The sequence below is a fragment of the Lissotriton helveticus genome, chromosome 5_1 (assembly GCF_964261635.1).
Source record: "Lissotriton helveticus chromosome 5_1, aLisHel1.1, whole genome shotgun sequence".
Lineage (NCBI taxonomy): Eukaryota > Metazoa > Chordata > Amphibia > Caudata > Salamandridae > Lissotriton > Lissotriton helveticus.
Genome location: NC_136065.1, coordinates 652,185,023 through 652,212,948, shown reverse-complemented (window position 1 = coordinate 652,212,948; position 27,926 = coordinate 652,185,023). Strand labels below are relative to the sequence as shown.

The following is a 27,926-nucleotide window of genomic DNA, read 5'->3' as shown; positions in this document are numbered from 1 at the left end:
CTTCTAGACCTATTGTCAGCCGTATTTGGGAATGTAGACACGAGAGGTGCACGAGCGCAGATTTGACCTCGTGGGCGCGCACCGTGCCGTGCCCCTCTCGTGCCTCATATTCCCATGCGCAAACACTCACACAGCCACACTCACGCATGCGCACATACACAGGCACACACACACTGCATACACACGCACCCCCTCTTAAACAGACCCACGCGCACACCGACAGACACACGCACAGACACACACACTCGAACACACACAGACACACGCGCGTACACCCCCACCATGCCCCACCACCACCACTCACCGGGATCTTTCGGCGTGTTCCGTGTCTCCTCCGCAACGCTGGTCTTCACCCGGGCCCCCTCCTGGGACCCGGGACTTCAGATGCCGCACTCCGCTTTGGTGCCGGGCTCGGAGCGCGCATGCGCGGGCAGCCCCCGCCCTCTCACTCAGCCCGGGCTGCTTTCTGTTTCTGTTCTGTGTTGCTGGTTGTGTTTTGCGCTGGAGTCCTCTTTATGTGTGCACAAGAGTGTGTTGTGATTATTGCGTATGTTCTCCTGCCTCAGGCTTTTGGGTGTTCAGGACTTGTGATCTGAGTGTTTCGGAGAAGTGGCACGTGCCAACTTTCAATATTGGCAGTCACGTTTTGGCTATTTACTGGTCTCCTTAAATTTCATCCTTGTTTCATATTTCAGTTCTTTTCATACAGTTACTTTTTAACACTTTCTTTTTCTTCCTACGCTGCTCGCTCTTTCTCTTCTTCGTAACACAACATATCTAGGCTTCTTTACTTGTCACGGGGGTCGCCTGAAAAGCGCAGAGCTGCGTGGAATGGTACCCACGAACTGCAGCGCCTCGATGCTACGCTTAGTGTCATAAATGAGCTACACTGTTGCTTAGATGGCAAAACAACGAAAGAACGTCACATTTCCAGAAACTAATAAACAAAGAAATTCAACTCAGCATGATAAAATACAACCAGCCAAGCCAGCATAAAAGAGGGAAATGAAACACTGACCAGTTCAAATTAGCCTGCAGTGTGGCACTTTAAAGCCTGCAGTGTGGCACTTTGAAGCCTGCAGCGTGGCACTTTGAAGCCTGCAGCGTGGCACTTTAAAGCGTGCATGTTTGTCAATTTGTGGAGAACTTCCTTAATAAAAAGTGGGACCTCCTAAGAGGCTGGCGAGCGTGCGAGGACTCTTCATCCGACTCGATGCATTCACATCACCTGTAGGTCCCACAAAGGCTCCCGCCCAATCACGACCCTGCTTTCCAGAGATCTTCTGACTGTTTTTTTTCTTCTTCAAATGCAGCTCTTTATTGGACTTTGGCGCTGTGCTTGCACAAAAGCTATCACATGACGTAGAATAAGTTTTAGAAGCGGCTGTCAACTCGCAGACGAGAGGCCTCCTGCTGCAGCTGGTGAGCCCCAGACTTCTAACCTAAATCATTTACCTGAAAACGCAAGTATCCTGGGACTTTTAGAAACCCCATTCTACCCTTGTAGTCCAGGCAGCGCTTAATTTAAGGATATCCTCCCCCTCCCCCCCCAAAGAAATGATGCCTGAGTGAGCAGAAAGCAGAGAGTGAGAGACAGAAAGAGAAGGACAAAGACAGAAAGAAAGAAATAAAGCGAGAGAAAGAGAGAGAGAGCCAGAAAGAGAGAGAGAGAGAGGGAGAGACAGACAGAAACAGAGACAGAAAGAAACTGGGTGAGCGTTTGAATTGAACAGAGAGATGTTCCCTGATTTCGGCAAACGTCTCAGTCCTGCCCTATTAAAAGTACAGCCGCCCCCTGAGACACGCTCTGTCCAAGCAATGCAGGGGCGCCCATTTGGTGCGTGGCACGCCCGTTTAGAACTCCACGATCCTCCCTGACGTCATTTATTTTCACGCTAAGTAATTTAGGCGTTGTTCTATTTAAAAAAAATGCAAACTTTGCAGCCATCCCGAGAAATACATGTAATAACCCGTGTATTACATAGTGTCCCCGCTGTGAAGTACTGTACGTGCCCATTAAAAGTATAGCGCCTTCCTCAGATGCGCCCCCCCCTTGGGAGGTGCTGGGTCTGTCAGAAGAGAGAGGCTGGAAGATATTATTTCAGCGACCCTTAAGCGCCGACACTCATGCTGCAAAATGTAGTTCTATATTTTGAAACTTTCCCTGTTTCTGAATGCTGAGGCAGATAACCTGGCTCTGCCGCTAGATGGCGCCACGTGCCATCCCGGGATTTCTCTCTTTATATTTGGAAACAGAAGCTCGTGCTGGGTGTGGCCGGGATATTTTGTGGCCTGTTCCTGCTAAAACTTCTAACATGTCTGCAGGCACTGCCCAGCTGACACATGCCCTCACAGGGTACTGCCACTCCACAGTAAAAGTGAATTCCTTCTTCTGAAACATGCCCTGCGGGCCCAAGAAGTGAGCAGTAGGCTGTTATGTGTAGTGGCAGATAGTTCCACACTTTAGGAGTGATGTCGGAGAAGACGTGCCTGCCAGATCCGTATGCGTGGGTATCTATCTATCGCCCCCTCCCTCTATCTATCGCCCCCTCCCTCTATCTATCGCTCTCTATCGCCCCCTCCCTCTATCTATCTATCGCCCCCCTCCCTCTATCGCTCTCTATCTATCTATCGCCCCCTCCCTCTATCTATCGCTCTCACTCTATCTATCTATCGCATCACCATAGCATCATTCAGCATCACTCACAGGCACCACAACATCACTCAAAGGCACCACAACATCACTATGCGCTACCACAGCATCACTCGTCGACACAAGAACATCACTCCGCACCACCACAGCATCAATCTGTGCAACAATTCAACAACTGGTTCAAATATGTTCTCTCAATGTTTCAAGCTTTATTACAAATGTCACAAAAACATGTTAATATTTCACTTCTGTTCTTGGATTTTCGCCACAATAAAATACAATGAACATAATCTTTACAAAAGTTATTTACAAAAGCTATTGCCATTATAAATTACAATAACTTTTATATTGCATTACAAATGCTATAGGTGTCACATTTGCTAAAGTTAAAACTATTGGCATTGTAAATAACAAAGCTATTCATTTCGCTATTTAAAAAAAAACACATAAATAAGAAAATTGTCATTTACAATACCAATAGCTCAAACTTTCCTAATGCGAGACCTATTGCATTGCAAATGCTTGTTAAGTAATATTTTATTGCATGTAAATGTCTATTCTGTTCTGTTGCTGAAGGGTTCTAGATTTGAGTATCTTGCATCCTGGTAGAAACTGGGCCTAATAAAACTATGAAGGTAAAGGGTTCCCATTTGAGGAATTATTTTAAACTTGATGGTATTAAGTTGTCTAGCTTGTGTACACACACTTGATTGTATCGCTCTTTAATATGCTAGGCAGAAGATAAATGAAAGAAGAATGAGGGAGTGTTGTAAAAAATAAAACATTTCATAAAACTTAACCACCTCCTCAATATTATTGTATCAAACTTAAATAATGTGCCAAAAAGCAACAGTAGTGTGTTGCGTGTAGACAGACAATTCAACCGATTACTCATTAATGCACACTGAACAGAAAGCACTAAATGAGTGACAGTACTGGATAAACCACTTACAGCAAAGGTGTGCTCCATGTAAACGCTTCTTGGTTCCCTTATCTCTTTCACTTTACATGAAATTTTAAAGTACACCATGCACTATGTATGAAAGTACAATTAGAATGGAATGGTGGGAGACCATGGAGCGTGATTTTGGGGCAGATGTACGAACCATATCAGTTTGGTTGTAATGCTGCTTTCAAATCTATTGCAGAAAATGTTATTCCAAAGAGTTCAGAGGGGGTTTGCCGATTGTCTTCCCATGAAGGTACTAGTGAGGAGCAACCTGATACTCTGAAGAGGCTTCATTCAACAGAGATGGAACCCAGTCAACAGGTACTAAACCACTACTATAAAAGTGTTATTAAAACCCACATTTTTATTCCATTTCCAGTATCGCACTCTAAACTGCCATCCTTGAGGACTAATGTTCTTTGTTTATTAAGTCAAGGTGAGCCAGACTTCAATGTGGTATTATATTGAGAGGAAATTACGTTCTCAGATGTGCAACATTGCAAATAGTCCAGGTTTCCTGTCAATGCCCGTATTTGCAATAACTACTGACCTTTGCGTGGGCAGTGGGTCATGTTAGTCTGAACCTCGTAGAGATCTGCCACTGCTTGCTATGAACAACGTCTTGGTATAATCCTGATTCACAAGACATTGTGTCCTGTTACTAATGACCTCATACCTTCAACTACTTTTCCTATGCCTGGAATCACGCATTGGACACCTGAAAGACTTTTTAGTGTGCCCAGCACAAGGAGAGTGGTGGACGTCCTTCAAGGAGAGGAAGTGCCCTCATCCGGAGTATGAGCACAAGGTCCTGATGGTTGGGACCTGTTTGTAGAACAATTCATTGAACCCTGATGATCAGTGTCTAGGTTGCAAATGTCTCAACATAATTACCACTACATTACCTAAGGATCAGGGATGGATTTTAACCACTAATGAGCGTGATACACTTTATACACTTTCATAGTCTTGAGAAGATCACATGAACCTTTTAGCCCATACTCTTGGGGTCTATCCCATTGGCTGACGCTACTCGCCATCAATTTGAAACCATCATCCAACATTTTAGAACCCTAGAGATATTGTGGTTTATGATACAGGTTAGCCCTAAAAATAAAATCATAGTGATCTATGATGTTAGTGGTTTTAGTAAATTGGGCAACCCATGTCATAATGAGTACCCCTTCTGCAGGGTAATTTCTGCAATGACCATTCTTTTGCAAGCTATTGATACTTGGTATTTAGTAACCACGTTTAGACCACTGGCGATTAGCTAGTTCATTTCCCAGCACTAGCTTCTTGAATATTGCCTCTTGATACGTTTGGACAGAGACTTGTCTCCCTGAACAGGGCTGGCATCCACCCCTTCACAGGTCACTCGATACACATGCCCCAAAACCCACCCCATTAAAAGGACAAAAAAGAATTTGGGATGCTATCCCTCAACACAGACACCTCTCACCCACATCAAGTTTACAAGGAAGAGACCACTGTCACATCACCTCTAACTCGTTCTCATCCCCACTGATTCACTTCCACGAATCCTTACAGACAAGTAATACAATAACTGCTTACTCACCTCATCCCTTATCACAAGCTAAACCCATCATTTGCACAGTTGCCGAAACCCCCTAATCCAACTAAGTCCTTACTCAACCTCCTTTTAGGAAGAAGAATACTTACCTATCCACTTTTGTTCTGTTTCCTTTTTACTTTCTGATAGTGCCCAGCTCTTCCTGATTCTCATCATACTTTACCCCCACCCCGCAGCACCATCCACACCTTGTACTAATGCCTTTTGCTTGGTGCTGTCTCTCTTCTTTCAAATACCTCCTCACATGAACTACCTGTTGATCGGTATTTGTTCAGGGAACAGGAACGGATGAAATATTTTAAAACTAATATCAAACTCGAAATTTGACCTGCTCTTCGCAACAGAAACTTGACCTGCTCTTCGTAACCAAAATTTAGCTCAGACATTACATCTCTGCGATAAGCCCACAAGTGATTTTCACCAGGATGGCAAATCCATATACCTAACTGCCAGAGAAAGAACGAGGTGGTTTAGCAGTAATCTTCGAAGAATCGCTGTAGTCTGCAAACATTGAACATACTCTTGACAGGCTGTAAGTCTTTGCTGGTCTGCTTTTCACCCCTACCTACTTGTGTCCAAGCCTTCATATTTACAGACCACTGCTGAACAATTTTACAGGCCTTCATGGACTCTCTCAAATATCTCTTTAATCCATAACAAGCTCTACATCCTAGGTGACCTGAACATATGGTTTGACAAATGTTTCCTCCCACAGCCAACAACCATTCCAACAAATCTGGAAGTGCTCAGTGTAGCTCTAGTGAGTTGCTGAGAGAAGCACAAAGCTGGCCACAGAAAGTATGCAATTTCTGCATTATCATGCAGGCAACTAACATACCTTTTGGAGAGACACCACCTCATCTTCTTCAACTCCAGCCTCACTCGAGATCAAATGATACTATCATATTGATGTTAACCCCTTGCAGACAGGCACCTGGATAAATTCTAGCCCTCATAACTTGGCTTTCTCCTTGTGACATTCAGCCAATGAGTACAGCTGGTTATGTAAAACCTTTCAATCAAAATCACGCTAAGGATCTAAGGGAGAAAACCCAGATGAGCGTGTATCACTCCCTAACAGTACATCAAACTCCCAAAAGATACAGTCTCCAACAACTAGGAGAGTTGGTTAAGGGAAAGTATTCCTTTTTAAGGACGAGAACCCTCACTCACCGAAGGTAACTTGCTTCATAATGGGGCTCCCTCCTCACCAGGGCCGTAAGTTCCCAGGTGTGAGCTACAACTCTCCGCCGAGTGAGATAGGTAGAGAGGAGCGGAGGTGTTTACAATGGGCAAAGCCAATGAGAAATGTGAGTGAGGGGCAGAGTGTAAAAAAGATATGTGAAAAGTTAAATCTATCTCACAGGACCCAATAATTGTATTCGATGGTACCCCTGGATAGGGTTAAAAGAAGAGTGGACTGGGGAATCAAAACAAATATACCCCCTTGGTGGTCTACCTGTTTCTGCCTTCAATTGACTCCTGCCGGAGTTCCTGGGCATTCTTCAGGACCAAAAGATAAATCAAGTCACTCTGCAGTAAATCATAGAATATATCATATGGATATACTGGTCGTGAAAGTGTAGCGTCACAAAAAGGATGGGTGATTAGTACACCATCTCCATCTGGAAGGAATAAAAATAAAAGTTGCTTTATATAACTGTACTGCACATGGAGTTCCCGGAGCCCAATCTTGTTTTACCCCCTTAAACCATTTGTGACGTGAAATTGAAAGCCAAAATTGGGTTACCTGATGGAGGAGTTAAGTTTTACCTCTCTTCAGCCACATGGTACCCTAAAGCAGTCTCGGCTATTAAAACAAAAACACAAAGAAGGAAAGACAGATGGCAGTGTTGTGCGGCCAGCATAATCCCTAGTCTCATTTACTGAGTATGGCAAGAGACAGACGGCCGTGTAATAAATGTAACTCATTCTATCTAGTCGTTAAAAAGCAAAGGGAACTACGTGAGTCTTACTCAAAGTTAGTTGTATCCCATATATCAAAACAAACAAATGTACAATTATCCATTGTACATACTTCTCCCTCGCGAGAGGCGGGGGAAGGGATTGTGACAAGTGCAAGCAGAAGTGCAATCCTTACATTGAAAATGTATTTGTATCCATCATGGTGGCATCTGATCTGAAGTTTTTATCTGCTGCTTATTTAATAAAAAGATGTTTACCAAAAAAAAGATAAACCAGCTACGATCAGGGATAAGCTTCCTGCCATAGTTCAAGCCAAGGGTACAGAAGGTCATCAGGACAAAATATTTACACTCCCATACAAAACCACAAAAGAGCTGGATTTGCCGCCTTTCATAGAAACTGTCCACAAATCCCAAAGAAACCTGTTTTTTCCCTCATATTCTTTCTGATAAAAAAAGACTGGACAGTGAAAGCCAATTTTTTTTAATTTCCGAAATTTTTTATTGTATATAAAAAATATATATTTACATGGACAAGGCTTATACATGAGTGGAAGAAGAAAGTAGGCGGAGGGAGAGAAAGAAAAGGGTAGAAGGAAGAGGGAGAGGGAGAGGGGGGCGGTAGTCCGTATTCTGGAGGTTGTTCGATGGCTCGGTATTCCAAAGTTCGGATTCCATCGTACATGGTCCAGGGGGCAGCTTGACTTTTTGTCATGTCTCTGTGTTCGCCCGTTTCTTGCCCGTATCTTGCCCCCGGGCCCGAGGGGAACAGTAAAGAGATATAGTAGGAGTTGAGGGGTGTGCAGGGCGTTTTGTTAACGCATAGGTTCCAGCGTGTGCCAATTTTTGACCTCGGATAGTTGAACAAGTTTTTAAAAAAAAGTAATCCTTTTAAATGATTACACTGCAGAAGGTCCTGATGAAAGCAGAATGTGATTTCATAGCATCCTTAGATCTTCAAGACACATACCTCCATATACCCATCCATCAAAAGCGCAGGAGATACCTTTTCTTTTTGGTAGCAGTCCAACATTACCAATTCAAGGCACTTCTTTTGAACTCAAGTCAGCAGCTCAGCATTTTACAAATGCCTTGCTCCAGTCTCTGCCTTCCTCAGGCGAGAGGGTCACCGAGTGTATCCATACTCTGATGACTGGCTCGTCATAGCTCCATCAAAGAAAGATGCAAGGGCTTCAATGACCTCCTAAATCTGTCTCGCTTGAAACTTGTTTCTGATGCTGAACAAGGAGAAATACTCTCTAGAACCACAGATGAAAATTCAGTTCCTGGGTACAATACTCCACATGCAGATGGGATAGGCATTCCCATTGACGCAGAGAGTGATAAAACTACAAGCCACGGCAAAGAGTCGGTCGGCAAAGCAAACCGTTACGGTCAGACAATACGAGTCTCTGTTAGGTCTAGTGTCATCATGTATAGGCCTTATTCCTTTTTGCAGACTGTTGATGAAATCCATCCAATGGGAACTGAACCAGCCATGAAAGCAAATTGAAGGCTCTTTGGACAATACAGTACTACCCATTAGATGACTGATACAGGCACTTTTGTGATGGAAATTCGCAACAAATCTAGCAGTTCTCCCTCCAAATGGTAACAAAAATTATTGTATTGACAACGATGTGTCCATGTATGACTGGGGTGCTCACCTCCAAGGACTTTCAACTAGATGATGCAGAAACAATGTTCAGTCAATTGATGGAGCTCCAGACCATGCCATTAGGCCTTCAAGTGTTCCTCCCTATAATAGCAGGTTAAGCTGTTCTAACCAGAACGGACAACACAACATCTATGTTCTACGTAGCCAAACAATGGCATATGCGGACCCAACCTCTCCCAGTGAAGACTCAATTGCTATTGGACTTAGCCATTATTCACGAGATGGAAATTGCTGTGGAACACTTGTGAGGCTGTCCAAGCAATCAGGTGGATGCAGTCAGTCGACAACCTTGACTGCCACGAGGGGGAACTGCACCAGGACCAAATGGATTTGATATTATGACAATGGGATCAATCCATGATCAATGTTTTCGTCACACCGAGCAGTAAGATGTGCCAGTACTTTTCAAGCAGATTTTGGCAACCAGAGACCATGAGAAACGCTCTTTTGATCAGTTGGTCTCCTCCGTTTCTCCTGATCCACACGGTGTGAACATAAAGATTGATTATTGTACCCTATTGTACCCTGATTGCCCTGGTGTAGCCACACTAATACTGGTACAGCGAACTCCAGCAGCTGGCGGCATGTCCATCCGTTTTCGAAAATTGCACCCCAGTCTCCTCTCGAGGCATCAGTACATCTTTATCCTAAGTCACTGACTCCAGCAGCATGGTACCTGGCCACTTTGATCTACCACAAGACTGTAATAAGATCTTAACACTGGCACGCGTTCCATCAACTCCAAAAACCTGCAGTGCAGAGTGGAAACCTTTCTGTGTATGGTGCAAAAGCAAGGACTTTCCTTCACTTTAAATACTACCTAAGCACATACTCCCATACATGTTGGATCTGGCAGAGTGGACTCCAATATTCTCCAGTCCAAGTTCATCTGGCTGCAATATCAAGATTTAGGACAACAGATTTATTATCATCTTCTCTATTCTCCCAACAGATCATAAAGCAATGTTTAAAGGGACTTTTTTGGACAGTTCCGCCTGTACAATGCCCACCTGTTTCTAAGGAGCTCAATAATGTTCTCAGTCAGTTAATGCAACCTCTTTGAACCAGTGCACAGGGCACGTTTAAAATTCATCTCCCGGAAAACTGCTTTTCTTAGCATTGACATCAGCAAAGAAAATAGTGAATGCTTTGATTTTATATCAAGTAACCTTTACTCCGGTTCACTATGGACAAAGTCATCCTACAAACCAGTCCCAGATTTATACCCAAGTTTACTACTAACTTTCACTTGAATAAACTAGTCGTCATTACATATTACTCCAGTATTGGAGCTTTCATAGAGCGAAGTGAATCTTTGAGCCCTAAACCTAGGGGATCCCCCACTTTCTCCGCATCAGCATCACCATCCATCAAAAAGTAGCACCAATTTCTTCAGAGATGCTCAATAAAAAAAGTAATTCTCCCCTTGCGCCTCACTGTCCGATGTCCACCCCCAGAGTTAGCGAATCCCCCACAAGCTGTACTCTGTGGACGTCTGGTGGAGTGGGAATAGTGACAAACAACATTGATGTATGTGTGCTCTGTTGGATTGGATATCACTAATTTTAAAGGTAAATTTCCTGATATTGTGTACAGTAAACTCTGAGGAACACTCCCATTAATAGAAAAAAAGTTGCTTCCTTATTAGTGCACTTTTAATAACATGAGTTCCTCTGTGTCCCCATTGAGGGCTAAATAGTAAGTTTAATTGTGGTAGTATGCCGAGACAGAAACATTCACCTTCCAATCACAACGCTCTAACCAAATCTGCCAACAGAACAGACCTACTAGTTATGGAGAAACACCCCTTAACTATTTTTTTTAAAAAAAATGGAATCTTACTATCCCATCTTTTTTAGGAGCCGGATGAGCTAATTCTCGGAGTGGACCTGTTGGTGGAGATGTTTCCTTCATGCTCCGTGAGCCAGGCTAAAAGGGTGCTTTCCATTGCAAAGGGGGACATGGAAGAAGCAGTGCAACTAATTGTGGAAGGAAAGGTGGATATCTGCACAAATGTGAGCTCCAAGGTAACGTACCTCTCTGACTTTAACACAATAGCCTCATGAACCGACCACGCATTCTCAAAAAATTTCACTCACATTCTGGGTGATCCTCAATTACTGGTGGACACTACAGCTTAATCTATACAATTGCACACACGTTTCCTGACTCGTTCAATGGAAATTGTGTTGTTGTAATCCTGCCAGGTGTTTTTGACTTTTGATTGATGTAATTAGCACATCAGACTTGATACACAATTCCAACACAGTGTGTTTCACTTCTAAAAAAAAAAAAGAAAACGGTTGGATGAATTCAATATCATTTGGTTCCTCTTCATCACTTGTTATAAATAAATATCGTACATCTAACCCACGTACAATCCGTCCTGCTCCATGGTCATTTGATAGCATGTATAACGTTCAAATGACAAAACTTTTTTTAAATGTCTTTGCTGTTTGTGAAATTCTTGTAACAACATCATTTGAGTTAACATGCAATAGGAAACTGTTTATATATTTCTATGCAGCTAATAATTATGTGCCACTTTTTCCTTGTTTTCTGCTTTTATTAACATTCTTTTTCTTTAAAAGATAAACATTAGCTTTGAAGAAAATATTGTCTGAATTCCATGACATTTTGCAATATGCTCCAGTTGTTTGTTATAAATCTCTTCCATTCTCTTGCTTCCACAGATACCTTTATTCACTTTTTCCACAAATACCTTTATTCACGTTTTCCAAATGCATTTAATATGAAACCAAGTGTCCATAAAATACGTTTTCCAAATCATCTCCTTGTCCAATATCCATTTGTTTGTGATCGAATTCTAGGCTTTTGTTCCTTGATCCTCGAATACCAAACTAGTTAACATAGACCTGGAATAATAACTTGCTAACAGTAGTAAATTGTTCACATCAGTTTGCTTAATAATCAAATCTCTGATAAAGGCCTGGTTATGGACCTATCCAAAATGTCCAAGCCCCCGCATTGCCGTTCTCCACAGTACATTGAATGAAAAGTGCAGATATTCAACAAATTATGCTTGTTCTTCAGCAAAATTAATTGTAACATATGCCCATCAAATGTGTATGTTCATGTACCTAGTATCATCATCATCAAGGTAACTTTATTCGGTTTCAGAGAAAAAAAACATAAAAGTACATAAATCTCCTATACATTTTATAATTACCATGGCCTAAATACATACACATGATGATCACTTCAATTATTTTAATTATTAAAAAGGAATAAAAAATGAAGAATGCCATCCTTAAAATCAGTCTAAAACGGAGGAAATTGATTATTGATCCTAGATAATATAGATCAAGTATCAATATCGTTTTTTAATAACAATTACCACCTTAATAAAATTGGAAACCCCAATGCATATATCTGATGTGGCCAAAGAATACAAGAAATTCAAACCATCAGTATAAGAGCTTGGCCTATAGCTTTTTAAAATCGGGACTAAAAATCTACTCCTTGGCACCTTTTATATAGGGTGCAAAAAAGCATAAGGCGCAATGTGCTTTGAACTGCCAAGTCGTCACAGGAGCAGGGCACTAAGTTATGTCCAACCAGCTGGTGTCGGAAGAGCCACTAAAAAATGCATGGTCATAAAACGTAATCTTGTTAGGTAAAAGCGAGCCTGGATATTTGAGGTAAACGTTAGAAAAAATTGCTGTTGGGCCGGAAAGAAACACAGAGGACCTGCTGCCTCTGGTTGGGAACGGCGGGTGTTAGTGCTGACTTAATGCACCTCTTTAATAATTATTTTTCTATTCTCATGAATACTTGCAGGGCAATCAAAATGTCTCAGACCCAATTTATGAAAGTTATCCCTGACAAAAGATAGCCAGGGAATAGCTAATACACCATCAAGATTAAGACAGTCTATGATAATATTTCTAGTAAATGTTAGCTCCTCCGATAACCAAATGTTGGCCCATAAAAGTAGGGGGCAATGTTTGTGGAGTCTTCAATAAAGTCAAGCCCACCTCATAATGGCAAAAGCTAGTAGGGGCACCTTTTGGAGCCATCAGCAGCCTTTTAATAAATTTGTTCTCCGTTTGCAACTGGCTACTGTTATGGTACCCCCAGACACCTGCACCGTATGTTACCACCGGGACACATTTGGCCATGTAAATTGTAACCAGCTCGGTCACAGGTTTTTGCCCTAATTTAGATGCAAAACGAAAAAGTCCCTCAACCACCCGCCTAGCATTATACATTGATGCACAAGCGAATTTCATTTCAGCTTGTTAAAAAAATTCCCTAGGTAATTAAAACTTTTCATTTTATCAATTCTAATTGAGCCAACTGCATGATTTCTAGTTTGTCATTTTAGGTCCACAGACCATCACGTAAGATTTCACAAAATTGACTTTTAAGTCCAGCGATAGCATTAAATATGAGAATGCGTTGAGAGATTTGTGAAGGCCATCTGCAGTTAGGTAACAACAAGAACAATCTCCCTAATTATGACTTTCAAAAGTGTAGTATATCCATAGATTCACATGTCCCATAGAAAAGTAGTTTTTTTTTTTAAGTATTAAATTTTCTAATACATGTAAAACATTAATATAAATAACACGTAGACATCACATATAAAGTGAAATTATCATAAAAGCCACAATAGTGGACATTAATTGTTATGGAGCCCCATAATCGTGATCAGTAGACCAATGGACTATGTGCAATTACAAACTTCAAAACAATACACAGACATAAAACAGCAAGGCAAGTACATAAAAAAACCAACAAATCAAAAATAAATAATATATACAATGCAAGTGATTACAAGTACACAGGAGATGCGCCGACTCGCGTTTCGGAGGTGACATTTATTTTTTGCCAATTCCTTCATCAGGGCGCTGAGAAATCAAGGATGCACTATTCCTCAATGTGCAATAAATGGGGCTCAATATAAATACATACTACATGCGTTTAATGGCAACAATGTCATCTGGTAACAAGAATGATGAAGCTGTTACACTCCAGTGACGATGGAATCGCTCCCCAAGCAACGGGGTACACAAAGTAGCTATACTGCCTTAAAAAAGAAGCAGACCAGTAGAGGTACCAATTTAGGAAGCCAGAATATAATACAATTAGTAGGTCACAGTGCGAACTACACCACGGGGAGAGCTGGGTGCCAAATGAAAATTAGAGAAGTTGTCTGTCCTGCCGTGTGGACTGCATAGTTCACTGCCAGGTTCCATCCGTTAGGAAGAGAAGCAGACTTAATTGAGCTCCCCATTGTATGTTGAGCAGCTCTTTGTTCCAGGACAGACAACTTCTCTAATTTTCATTTGGCACCCAGCTCTCCCCGTGGTGTAGTGCGCACTGCGACTTTGTTTTAGCATGATAAATACTTTTTATGTGGACTAATGATCTGGCGCCTGAACTTTTTAGAAAATTATTTTATAGCAGTCCTGCTCCTCTCCATTCCTAAAGCCCTCACTTTGTCCAATTTTGACCATGTTTGCTTCTTATCAAAAAGGACCTCCAGGTAGGGATGGTGTCTACCACTTCAATCTTTCCTAATTCCATAAGGAAGTACGGGGGTTTATCTCGTTTGCCAGCCCCTGCTATAATAAATATTTTTATCTGATTAACATTCAGGTCTCATGAGTGCATAAAAGCCGCATAGGCTGTTATGAGGCGTTGGAGTCCTAATCCCGTTCTAGCAACGAGCACAGCGTTGTCTGCATAGGCCAATATCGGTAATCAATGTGAATCAAACACAGGCACGTCCAATGTTGCACCCTCAAGAGCTTTTTCAACACCGTTTGTGTCTCTTCCCCCAATCCCACTCTAATAATATTTTACATACAGAACTGGGTTTACCTTGTATCGCAAACTCAAATCAGACTAGCACTGATCCTACTGTGGCTCTCCGTTTGGTGTAGGGATACGGTGACCCTAACGTACAACATAATAATAAATTGCCTAAAACTGAAGGATTACAGTAGTATCAGATGGTTGAATTAAGTGGAAGAGGAGTTAACTGCTATTGGGCTGAATGAACTATTTAAGGACCCAACTGCTTGTAGAAAGATGTCCAGACAGAAGCTGACTAACATTTTTGCTGAGGGCTCAAGATACCCGAAGGGAGAGAAACTATAACAAACTGGCAGTTCTCGCTTATCAATTAGCTCCGCCCATGATACAGGGAGGGTATTTCTATCTAGCGGACATTCCCATACCACAACAGAAATTTATATTACTGAGATTCCTTATGAATCTGATACCATTGATGTTAGGTCATCCGGATAGAAGATTTAGGCACTCAGACCTGACTTTGTGCCCCTGTGATAAGCAATCTCCGCAAACTGTTTATACCAGAAGGAAAGGAAGGAATATATTGCCCCGCTCTTAACCCCTTCCGTGCTCCTGTTGGCACTCCCTCCCCAGTGCTGCGCACGACCATTGGCCGACACAGCCCCGCCCACCCTTTAGAACGCCCGCACCGTGGCGGAAAAAACACCGCGGTTAAGGCGTTAAAGCTCTATAATTTTAAACAATGTCGGGTTGTACTTTATTTCTTAAAATCGCTGCCTGATCCTTTAGTGTGTTTTTCGGTAATGCCATTTTTGTGGGCCTGTATAAAAAAAAAAAGCAAACAGTGGGGCTTATAAATGGCTGTGGTGCTTTTATTAACAGTTTTATTGTGATGCCAATAGAAGTTATTATATATTTTAACTTGTATGTCAAGTGGTCACATTCTATAATATATTCAGAATTTTGTTATGAATTCTTATTATGGCCTTTTAATCAATATGTACTGGAACTGTATGCAGACTGTTTAACCTTATATGTGCTTTTATGATCTTAATTTTAAAGATCAAATAAAGTTTGTATTGATCGATTATGTCCAATTAAGCATAAAGTGTATAGGCAGGGATTGCCCTAATTACAAGGCATGCAGTATTTGGAAGGTGGGGGTATACTGATTTTGTGCGTCATGTGTTTAGTTTCTGTGTTTAGTTTCTGACAAGTGTACTGGACTATGGGAAAAACCTGTGCACCTTAAGTTCAAACATGTTTTATAGCAATTCTAGCTGCTTGCCTCTCCTAGAAGATTAAATAACATACCTTAATCTCTACAGCTTTTGACAGTTTTTTAAAATTATTTTTAAGTAATGTATCATAACATGAGTTATAAATTATTTTTTTCTTTTGTTTTTCGACTGTAAATAATCCACTGAAGTGTCCTGGGTGGCTTCGTATAATGCCACTGAAAACCAAATGTTTTTGTTGTAGAAAATGACAGCCTTCAACTTAGATGAACCCATCTGCCACTCTACGACCTCAAGTTGACTCTTGCTTAGGTTGGAAAATAAGACCTTCCAGTTTTTTGCTTGGGGGAAAAAAACTCCTGTAAGATGTGTACCAAGGCATTTCTACCAAGTTTACCTTTCAAAACCAATCAACTTTGTTCACTTTCCACCTTATTATTCTTGTCAGATCGTCACCCTGTTATTGTCTTTTGTTGTTCCTTCCCGGAATACAAACCTCTGTGCGGTAACAGTCAAATACCAAAAAATCTTGTGTTCAAATAAAATTTAGAATTTCTTCATAACTTTTCATCCTTCGTATGGTGCTGTAAGAATGTCCATGTAGGTACTGTTTGATTTCAGCACTGGGACTTCTAGAGTCAGTGTAATTATGGGACAGAGTGTATCCCTGGCCCTATCCCTTTACTGGCAATAATTATCAGTTATTTTGGCACTCCTTGTATTGTCAGTTTGTAAATGGGGTTCTTCCTGATAGTTTGGATAGCGGGTAGCGCTTGACAGTCCTTATTCCCGACTCAAGTGAAGGAATTGATAACTATTGCTCTTTATGCCGCTATGCATAAAATAAAATTACAGTAGCCCCGGGCAATGTGCTAATCAGATGTGGAAAAAGTTAATACAGCCCTTTTGATGCAGTTAAGAGGCACACAAAAAGTAGGCTGCCTTCTGCTCTGGATTAGGCAGCACCTATGGACATTAATGAATTACATATTGAATGTAGAAGCATCAATGGCCTATTTAGAGCGGCTCAAGTAGCCCACTGGTCATATCCTTTAAACCTTGCAGTATTTCACTACCTGGCTATTAAATCCATTAAATGATTTGTTGTTTTATTTTATGGTACAAATTTGGGGGCAATTTATTTAACACATGCTTTTACCTACATCCGTAGACCAGTGAGGCGCATTATAAAGGGGGGGGTCATGGAAGGGGAGAAGGAAAATGAGGGTAAGGGAGTCCAGGTGGAAGGGCAGGTGTGGGTAGGGTCCCAGAATCCCAGATTTGGGTCGTAGCATCACCCAAATTCATGGAAGGGTCCTCTCAAAGTACATTTGCTCCTGAGGCGGAAGCCGGGAGCTAGGTTGCTGCTAATCTTTTAATTGTTTCCACTGTATTAGCACTCCTGAGGCGGAAGCCGGGAGCTAGTTTGCTGCTGTTTATAATTTTTTTAAACTGTTTACTGCCTGCACTTTTAATAAAATTTAAATTGCTCATTTTTGCACCGGACACCTTTCCCCACGCGTGAGCGAGCAGACTCACCTCTTCTGCGCCGTTTCAGGGACCTCACACAGTGTTCCCTTAGCCGATTTGGGCTTTCTGTTGAGCGGGACCTAGAGGGGCCGATTCACCAGAGCGGCCATCTTGGGGGAGGACGAGGTTGCCACGCTAGTTGGGAGGTAGGGCTGGACCCGCCGCGCTAAAGTGCATATATTCAGACGGTCCTCCTACGCGCCTTACCGCGCCAAAGGAGCGCCTAAGGAAAGCCCTTCTGTACCCGTCCGTGCCAGGCTGGGCTAGGACGTGGCTTGGGGGCTATAACAATGGAACCCTTATCTCCTAAAACCCTCTGCTATAGTGGGGAACAGCTTAGGGCATTCAGAGGAGGCGTTAAGGTTAGTTGTCCTAAGGAGACACTACCAGAGGAGGTAATGTCCCTCTGTCCACATTGTAAGCCTATAAAGCTATTGAGTGGCTAAAGTAACTCCTTCACATTCGCCCTGCTAAAATTGCCGATCTCTCCCGAGGCATGCAGTGGAAATCCATTTGCTCCTAGAGGAACGAGATTTAGACGTACTTTTTTTAACTGAGACCTGGCTGACCGATGCATCTGACCCGGATATAGTCCAGGCGCTCCCGCCCAACTATTCTATTATCAGGCAGGATCGTAAGACAGGGCGAGGAGGAGGTGTGGCGATTATCTATAAGAACACCTTAGTGTGCAGAACCTCTGAGAGTCCACTTGTAGAGTGCGAGAGAGTCTTGGCTTTTCTATATCCTTCTCGCCCACTTGTACTTTCTCAGGGTTCTTGGTATATAGACCACCGGGTGATTATCACGACTTCTGTAACAACCTTCTAGACAAGATCTCTCTTTCCATCAGTAGTGCCTCTAATTTTTCCATCTTGGGCGACCTCAATATTCACCTTGATGAAGCCGACGCTGCTTCATCGCAGTGTCTGCTGGATACCCTGGGAGTAGTACATGTGGAACAAATTGTGGCCAGCTCCACTCATGTAGCTGGTCACCTACTAGATCACTTCTTTACCAATCTTGGGAACATCGTTTGTGGTCCGCCTAGCTTTGTTCCTTGGTCAGACCACGCCCTACTTACTTTTGTGTGGTCCCCCTCAAAACAGAATCACAGGGTCACCCTTTCAAAGAAAGTCAGTCGAATATGGTCGAGACTACCGGTAGAGGACTGGGAGGTGGCCCTGAAGAGGGCGGAAAGGAAGTGGAGAAAGGACTTTGCCCCTGCGGCGAAAAGTGAATACAAATCATCTTTGAGATCTTACAAAAAATTATTAAAATCTACAAAATCTACACAAGCTGCATATTATCAGGGTAAAATCACGGAAGCAGCTAATACCCCCAGAGAAATTTTTAAAATTTTCCAAACTTTGGTCACCACACCTATGGCCACTAGGCCCGCTCCTAACCCACAGAAACGCTGTGAGGACCTAGCCGCTTTTTTCGCTGCCAAAGTGTCTAACATCTACTCCAGCTTTGCGCCAACTGCACATATTCCAGATAGGATGGAGAGCGAAAACGGGCTGTCTGAGGAGGTAGCCCCAGACTTGTCTGGAGGTCTTAAAGCCTTCCCGCTACTAGATCTGGCTACCGTGAAAAGTCTCCTCAACAACCTGAAATCTGGCTCCCCTCTGGATGTTGCGCCTCCGGTGGTTCTCAAACAGGTATCGGGGACGGTCTGCCCGGCGATAATGCAGGTCATTAACGCGTCTCTGGCATCAGGAGTAGTGCCCCCCAACTGGAAGATGGCAAAAGTCAGGGCCCTGCTAAAAAAAATCTAGTTTGGACCCTGAAGACCTGGCTAATTACAGGCCCATTTCGCTGCTACCGGATCTCAGCAAAATAGCTGAAAAACACGTGAATCAGGTCCTGTCTTCTTTTATTGAGACCACAGGTTCACTACATCCTACCCAGACAGGGTTTAGAGCCAAGCAAGGAACGGAGACTGCTCTGGTGACGGTGGTGGAGGTGGCCAGGGGCATTGTGGATGCGGGAGGCTGCGCTGCGGTGGTCCTGCTGGACCTCAGCGCAGCCTTCGACACTGTGAATCATTCCCTCTTGCTGCACCGGCTACGTCTTGCAGGGGTTTCCGGATTGGCCCTTAAATGGCTCCATTCTATTCTATCGGACAGATGTTTCTCCGTCTTTGAGGAAGAGGTATCAACGAGCCAGATGCAATTGAATCACGGCGTTCCCCAGGGATCATCACTCAGCCCCACCATATTTAACATCTACATGAGACCTTTGGCTGAGGTGGTGCTTCTCTGGGGAATCCAACTTGTCAACTACGCCGATGACACGCAGCTGGTCGTATCCCTGGTGAGGGACGACGCTTTAGATCAGGGGATCAATAATCTGACCCTGTGTCTCACCAAAGTCCTGGAATGGATGACCTCCTCTTTTTTAAAGTTAATTGGGGCCAAAACGGACATTATGCTCTTGGGTTACAAAGCCCCAATTAACCTGGACCCCTGGTGGCCACATTGTCTGGGACCCCCTCCGGTGCCTAAGACTCAAATAAAAAGCTTGGGGGTCTGGCTGGACTCCTCTTTAGGATTCCATTACCAGGCCAAGAAGGTGGCCGCGACTTGTTACCGATTGTTGAGGGTCCTTAAGAAAGTTTTGGATCTTCTTCCATTTGAAGCCAGACGCGTGCTGGTCCAGTAGTTGATTCTTTCGCGGCTGGACTATGCAAATGCTGTCTATATGGGGGCCCCAGCAGGTCCTATAAAAACTCTGCAATCTGTGCAGAATTGTGCAGCTCGTCTGCTCATGAAAGTCCCTAAACGATGCTCGGCAAAGGCCTCACTTCGGTCGCTTCATTGGCTACCAATTCAGTAGAGGATTATGTTTAAACCTTGTGTTTGGCGCATAAGTCCATCCACAATGTCGGGCCTACCATTCTCTGTCCCCTGTTTCGTCGCCATCAATCGGTGAGACCTCTGAGATCTAACCAGCGAAATTTGCTGGTAGTACCCAGGGTGAAGCTAGCCCGGATGGGTGGCCGCCAGCTTTCCTTCCAAGCAGCCAAGGGATGGAACAAACTCCCAGATAACATCAGGCATGAAACCAACCATCTGGCTTTCAGGAAGCGTCTAAAGACATTTTTGTTTCAATAATGTATTTTTCACGTCCTCTGGTCTTACAGCGCTGGGATGCTCGAGGTTAGCCATGCGCTCTACAAGAAAGTATTCATTCATCCATGGAGAGAGGCCGTCAGCCATTGTGTTGAGTCTTGCCTCCTGTTAAACAGAGCATCTGATGGTAGCAGGACCGGTGCGTTGCCAAGAGTCATGGGATAGGAATGGGGTGAAAGGCCCCACTTTCTGTCGAAGTGTATCGGTATTTGTTCCTGTGAGCCTATGAGCTTCTCCATCGCACAGTGTCCCAGAGTCTGAGTAGACTGGGGTAATATCCATTCCCCATGATGACTTGTGTGACCGCGCATAGGGCGAGTGTAATAGCCCTGCCCCTATCAGAGGGGAGTGGGTATGTAAGCTGGTTTGGATGCCCCAGCAGTGTGTAGCTAGGAAAGCGGGGGATATTTGTCTCAAAAATAGTGTCAATGTATTTGAACACTTCTTCCCAGTATCTATTAAGCTGGGGGCTCTCCAGAGCAAGTGTGTGTGTTCCTGCTTGCCCTCAGTTGCACCAGCAGGTGTTACCGTCGTTCTGTGACCATTGTCCGAGTCTAGCTGAAGTGTCCTAACCATAGTTGGTCATTTTCAGCAGGGATTCTTTCCCTGCTGCATTTAGGGAGGAGGCGCAGGTTCTGTGGAGAAGGTCGACCCATTCTTTAGGGGTGAAGGTGTGTTCCAGTTGCTGTTTGCAGCATCTTTTTCTACAGGGATTTGCTAATGACCTTAGGAGTGTTCAAAACATTGTATATGTTGGAGAACAGGCTTTTATCGTCTGATTTGGTGAAAAGCTGCTGTTCGAATTTTGTAATTGATCTGGAGGTGGATGGAGCGTCGGGTGACCAAGTGTCTGACTGCGGTGTAGCACCAGTATTTGGTTCAGTGTAGGCCGTAGTTGGATTGGAATTGTGGTAAATCTATAATCCTTGTGGAGTTGTAGAGATCTCACTCTACTTGGAGCACAGGGGGGGGAAAAGGAGGAGGCTGCCCCCCACTCAAAACCTGTATACACAACAAGAGACTCCTCCTTCAGGATACATCTTTCATTATAAGCGTGACTTTTTGGGATAATCAATATTTCTTATTTCCCTATTTATAAGAATTTTCATTTATTCATATATGTCACCGTGTCAGATTCATAAAAAGACCACACGTCAACTGTCACCACAAACCCCACATTCCATACAGTGAAAAAATGTGAGGAGAAAGAGAGAGCACCTCACGGAAGAACCGCCACAAGGGGTTACTGGTTAGTGATTACCAGTTTTACCCACTTATCATCATTGGTAACTCTCTCTCACTCGTGAAAGGAAGAGGAAAGAAAAGAAAAGGAAGTGAAATCAACAGACAATTTCACTCCTCAGGAGACACAAATAATAACTCCCACTTGTACACACATCAACACAAACACCCCTCGTGAAAAATCAAAAGCGTAGTTTTCACCACTAAAATTGAGAAGCTTGCTGGCCACTATGACTTTTATTCTGGGCTGCAAACCTTTCAAACTAAAATTGGTTTCTGTTGTACCCAACCTAATATTGAATTGCCAACATGTTTCGTTGCTGTCTTGTTTCGCAACTTCATCAGGGCTTACAGGGGTTCGTCCTTTCACTCATTCCACAGTGTTTTTCAATTCAACACCTCGAGGTGGCGAAGTTGCAACATACCCGCACACCTCTTGTCAGGGTATTCGTGTCATCTGATCACGTTTCCCTGCGAAACCCACCGCACTGCTGGGGTTCGCTGCCGCGTCCCACCGGTGCTCCTAAACGCCGGTGGGACGCGGCAGCGAATCCGTCCGTTCCTGGTGCTTTGCCATGTTGTAGCCTAAAGATAGCCTCAATACCTCTTCCATTCAAATATCGGTTTTGAGGGAGAGTGCATCTCTTTATGGTAGCTGTGAGGGGAAATTCACAGATCTCCCGGGACTTATCTTTTCTGTTGACTACAGGGTCTTGTAGTATCATCTGAACGCTTGGACAATCACTGTGTTGCTTCGTGCATTGTGGTTCACGACAGTCCTGTTCCTTTGGTTGTAGTCCTGTAGGTTATGGGCGAGTAGTCAGCCTGCCTTGTTGCCGCAGTGTAATATTGTTTAGTACGGAGCAAGGTGTATTAGACTCCATCCCAGTCCAGCACTTTGAGCTGTTTTCTGGCCAGTGTCCGCTGCCTGTGTGCTTTATGGGTGCCTACCTGATTATGTGCCTACTCCAGCACCTTCATGTTGGCTCTAGGGTGGCCTTTTTGTACCGTTTCTCTTTGTCCCGTGAAGATGGCTAAGCATGTTCCCTTTGTTACTGCTTTCAACGTTTCCCAGATAAGAGCGATGGGTGTGGTCGGTGTGTCGTTGAATTGGGAGGAAATGCTGTATGGCCTCTTGGACCTTCTCCGTAGAGTCCTAGGCGAGTGATTTGACGTTCAGCCACCATTGGCAGTAGGCTGTGCTGTGGTCCGGTGTGTGGAAGTTTATCGTGATGAGAGAGTGGTCTGACAGGGCTGTTGACTTGTATTTCGATCTGACCTATAGTTGTGACAGTGCGGGGGAAGACTAAGAAATAGTAAATTTGAACGGAAGTCTAATTGGAGGCCTGGATGCGCCAAGCGTCTGTGATGGCGTTGAAGCGCCAAACTTCCGTGAGAACTATATCTTTTAGCCATTGAAGCATTGTGTCTGTGAATGCCCCTAATTAGTCCTGTCTTTAAGCCAGTTTGTTTAGAGAGTTTTTGTCGGCTAGGTTGAAGTCATCCCATCACTGTATCTTGGTCTGTGGACGTGGCTACCAGAGCATTAAGTAGAAAGTGCTGTTGGTGGTCATTGAGTGAATACAGAGTACAGGGGTGAATGTGATCATGTTCACTGATATTCACAAGGAGGGAAGCCTCCACAGGAGTGTGCTTGGGTTTGTGTGATGTGGCCTTGAAATGTGTTGGCCAGCAGTATTGCTACTCCCGCTTTTTTACTGGGCCCCAAAAGAAGTTACAGCCTGTTAAACAGACGAGGCCTCCGTCTCTTCTAGTCTTTTTTTGATCAGATGTGTTTTCTGTAGGAGGGCGGTGTTGCTTTTGGAATCTCCTAAGAGTGCGATGAGGGCCAGTAATTTTGCTGGGGCATTAAGACCTCTAACATTATGACTCAGTACTTTGATCATCCGGTGGTGGCAGGATTGGGCAGTGGAGTGGGCATTCAGGAGCAGCTCTGCTGGTGGTACACAGTGAAGGTGTGCTATTGCTCCTCTTTGTGGAGTTCCGCTGGGGGTGGGACGCTCTGGGCAGGTGGGAATCTTAACAGAGGTTAGACAACTCCTATAATAACTACTCCCACCCTGGGAGTCCTCCGTTGGTCTGGAGTTTGGGTCTTGGTATCTGGTGGAAGGAGGCGATTTCCACTTTCAGGGTGTATGGCTGTCCCTCTTCTTTAGGGTTTGTGGGTGTGTCTTCAGCTGTGCCTGCTTGATAGCACATTGGTAAGGTCACCGGTTTCAGTCCGGCTTTCCGTGGGTGCCTCCTTATGGTAATGTGGTATGGTCTATGAATGGTGGGCGATTCTGGTGAGTAGTCCCAGTTGGCGTCTTGGCCCTGAAGTTGCTGGAGGATCACTGAGTGCTTGCGACGGCTGACGCCATGTGTTGGTTTGAGGGTACTCCTCTTTGTAGGTGTCTCTCTTCCCAGCAGGCTTGTGTGGAGAGCTACCTTGTGTTAGGTTCTCGTGGTCCGTGTCTCCCTTGTTAGCATGCAGACCCAGAATAGAGTTAGCCTCTTCCATGGAGCCTACAGCACGTTTCTCGGTCCCAAACAAAGAGTAGATAGAAGGGGTGCCCCATTTGAGTTTGATCCCCTGTGTGCAAAGAAAGGTGGTCACCTCATTGAGGGCGCAGCATCTTTGAAGAGTGGTGGGGGACAAATGTCAAAAGAATAGGAACATATTTTAGTGCCTTCAAATGTAATTGGGCCTTGATCCCTGGTTGCCAACTTGATGGCCTCTTTCACACTGTAACTATGGTCACATGTAAGGGTGTGTCGAGGTGATGCAGTGGATGCACTGCCAGCTCTGAGTGCAGTCTAAGATTTCTTTGTCAGCTAAGTCGGGGTGCATATGGCAGATGACAGCCCTCCAAGGCTCCTATGTCCATCTGAAGAGGGATTTCTTTGATCCGTATATTGGAGCGACGTGACCTGTTCTCTAGATTTTCTAGCTTTATTTGCAGCTGGTCTTTGTTTCTTCAGGTCCAGGAGTTCGTGTCGGTGAATGTCCAGTTCCTCTTCCCCTGCGTCCCCGCTGGTTTCCAAGGTGGGCATTCCCTGGCCTAGTTCTACACATCTCGTTTGATCACTTTGATGTAAAGGCCATGTCCTCCTAGAGTGCTGCTGTATCCTCCCTGAGCTTGTCAAAGAGGTTTGTCATGCACCATTGAGTGACTGGAGCCATTGCGTCAGTTCCAGCCTTCTCTATTAATGGGTGTGGCTAGAGGTTAGGGCGCTTTGTCTAGCAGGTCTTTTACTGTGCCATCCCTCTGTGTTTTATGCCACCTTACTTGTGTTGATGAGGCTCCACTGGGTAGTCATTTTGGTCGTGCTTCATTCAGGGTCTGCCTGGCGTACCACGTGGGCTCCTGCCGGTGTGGCGGATACTCCTTGCTCCACAGGCTCCACATGCTGCAGTTCATCTTGGTGGTGCAGGGTGTGGCCTTAGGAGGTCTCTGTTCTGTGCCGGTTTATGGGCCTTGTTATGAACGTGCCCAGATGAGAATCTGGGAGTGGCAGTACTGTGGTGACCCCCTCTGTGTGCTCGAGGTGCAGTTGTGTGGCTTGGTCAGTGGTTCCAACACCGGGGACCTCTGCTTTGACTCACTGCCTTACTTTGGCCAGAGTTCCGGCCCCTCAATTCTGCCATGCGGATGTGGGCCACAAGGCTGCCAGTGCTGGTGCACCAACTCTGTGCTGTTCGCCTCTATTGCCTGGTGTGCCCTCCTCGTGTCCTCTGGGGCTAAGAGGCCTTCTGAGGTGGGGGAGGGGGGATGTGGGCTCTGTCACATGTGGCTTGCTGGTATCGGGCAAAGGAGCTTAGCCGAGCCACTCCTACCCCGCCGCCATCTTAGCTACACCATGCCCTTTGTTTTCTTTTAAGCTTGATTCTCTAGAGGTATTTAGCACTTTCACCTCATCCGCTTCCTATAACTTGTGCGCTGGTGACTAAACCAACATAGAGCTAATGTAGAGTGCATGTACCACTCCCTTTGGAGAGTGACTGCCCGTCTCCCATCATTGACCCTTAATGGTTGCATACAATGATTGTGAATGATTGTAATCCATCGATACTACTATGTAACAGTATTAATTGCTGACTGGCATGCATTGAGACCCTCCCTCTTCCAGGCTTTATCCTCTGGTACTGAAATGAAGGTCTTTTGCCCTGTGTCAACTAGTAAAGACTGCCGACTATGCTGGGATCTGCAGAATACTGCTTGGCCCGGTCTTGATTTGGAAGAAAAATCGGAAGAGCTTTTGTTAACTTTTTCTGCCTCTCTTTTTACTATAAACGTTGAACTGCCTTGCTCAATTTCTCCCTCGCTATCAGCCTCGCTAGGCGCACAAGACTGACTAGTTTTGCGAATCCTGAACCATTAATGGATCTGACATTTACTGGGGTTCTGTTGTCTGCATCTCCAGACTAAAATCTGTGTTCTATAGAAGGGAGAGCCTAGTGGACTATATATATAGTGAAGTAGTGTGGCTCACTGGTTAGAGGCGGCAGACCCGAGAGCAGAGGACGGCCCGGGACCAGGGTTCGATTCCCGGCGCGGCAGGTTTCTGGACCAGGGTCAGCGGACTCGATAATTCTCTCGCCTCGGTGCCCACTCTGATCAGCGATCACACTCGGCAACTCTGGGCATTAGCTTGCCACATCTTCACTAACGGCCCCACCAGACCGCCGGGGATGCCTGGTCTCACCCTGGAGATACCCATTAAGGGACCATCTCTCAGGGAAGCCAGGAAGGGTTTCGCAGCGGTCGAAGCGCCTTGGGACCCTACGGGTAAGTAGTGCGCTATATAAATGCCTATACATTTACATTTACATTTATATGATCAGCAGTAGTAAAACTGTGTTCATAGAATAGAGGCATACATGATAAAACATTGTACCATATTTGTTCATTTTTTGTAAGGGCTTGTATAGTGTTTCTTCCTAACCCAATCCTTTGCTAGTTGTGCCGTGGCATTTTAGTATTCATTATGCTTCCCACTGACCTGTCTCGGGAGTTACAGGGTTTTTAGGTCTCGTGGCGTTAACCGCCGAAGCGCGGTCTCGCCAGAGACCTATTGTGAGCGACTCTGCTTTCCAGGAGAGGAGACAGTAGCTGGCCGCGCGCTTCTTCAAGAGTCAGAATTGAGCGGGCCACGCGCACGTGAACGCGCTCGCTGTGCCCAGCTCCTGTCTCCTCTCCTGGAAAGCTGTACCACACAGCCACACCTCCCCCTGCTCACGCATGCGCACACACACGAGCACACCTACAGACACACACACACATACAGAGACCCCTTCTCCCCCCTGCCACCGCCGCACACATACACACACACACACACACACGCGCGCACACACACACACACACACAAGCGCACCCCCCTCCCCCTACAACTAAGCCCCACTTACCGCCATTGTAGAGTTCTGCAAGTGAAGTGGCGTTCGTAATCGTATGCGTCAGCTATCAGTACCACGGCCCTCTGTGGGACAGAATCGCAGATGTGAACGCGCCGCGGCTTCATCCCGCCTACTTCAAAACCGAAACCTAAATCTCAGGGACTGGACTCGGAAGGGTGCGTGGCTTCCTCTCACGCGCAGCTGGGTCCTGCCTTGGAAACGAAACTATGCCTGCAGCTAAAACACTTGGGAGCTTTTGACAGAAATATCTGACTCACAAGCACTGAGGTGTATTTTTTGCTTACCTGGCTGCATACTTACCGCTGTCAGCCGTGTTCCTGAGGTAGCACCATGGCCCCTGCGGCCGCCAAAGGAGAAAGTAAAGGGCGCCTGCGGCTTCTGCCACTAGCGCGAGCAGACCCCGGTTAGCGGCGTGCTGTACAAGACCCCCGACGACGAGGTGGTGGCCCACTTCAACTGCATGGTAAGAGCTGGAGGTGTGCGGGGCGCGCAGGAGGCGGGTTCTGCATTAACCTGCACTAGAGTGACCAGATGTCCCGGACACTCCCTGCTTTTCAGCTCCCGGCATGCCAGCACTTTTTGAACACATTGGTTAAAATAGCATGTGTGCTCACATTGTGACTCTCGAAACACAAAGCACACAATGGACTGCACAATGTTTGACGGCATTCCCTGCTTCGCTTCCTGTCCCTTGGTCCCTCGTTCACGTAGCATTGTGGCAGGCGTCGAAGAGCTGTGGTAAGCAATTGATGGTACTTCAGGCCAAAGTTACCTGATCCCAAT

At 44.9% G+C, this 27,926-nt stretch overlaps 1 protein-coding gene across 1 annotated transcript in view; it reads left to right on the top strand.

Annotated features, from left to right (window-relative positions):
• Positions 1–27,926, top strand: part of CUEDC2 (CUE domain containing 2) — an 89,414-nt gene that overhangs the window by 46,261 nt on the left and 15,227 nt on the right. Inside the window, exons 5-6 of the mRNA XM_078643051.1 lie at positions 3,802–3,923; positions 10,659–10,826. Of these exons, the coding sequence (XP_078499177.1) occupies positions 3,802–3,923; positions 10,659–10,826 (290 nt within the window). The remainder of the gene's footprint in view (positions 1–3,801; positions 3,924–10,658; positions 10,827–27,926) is intronic.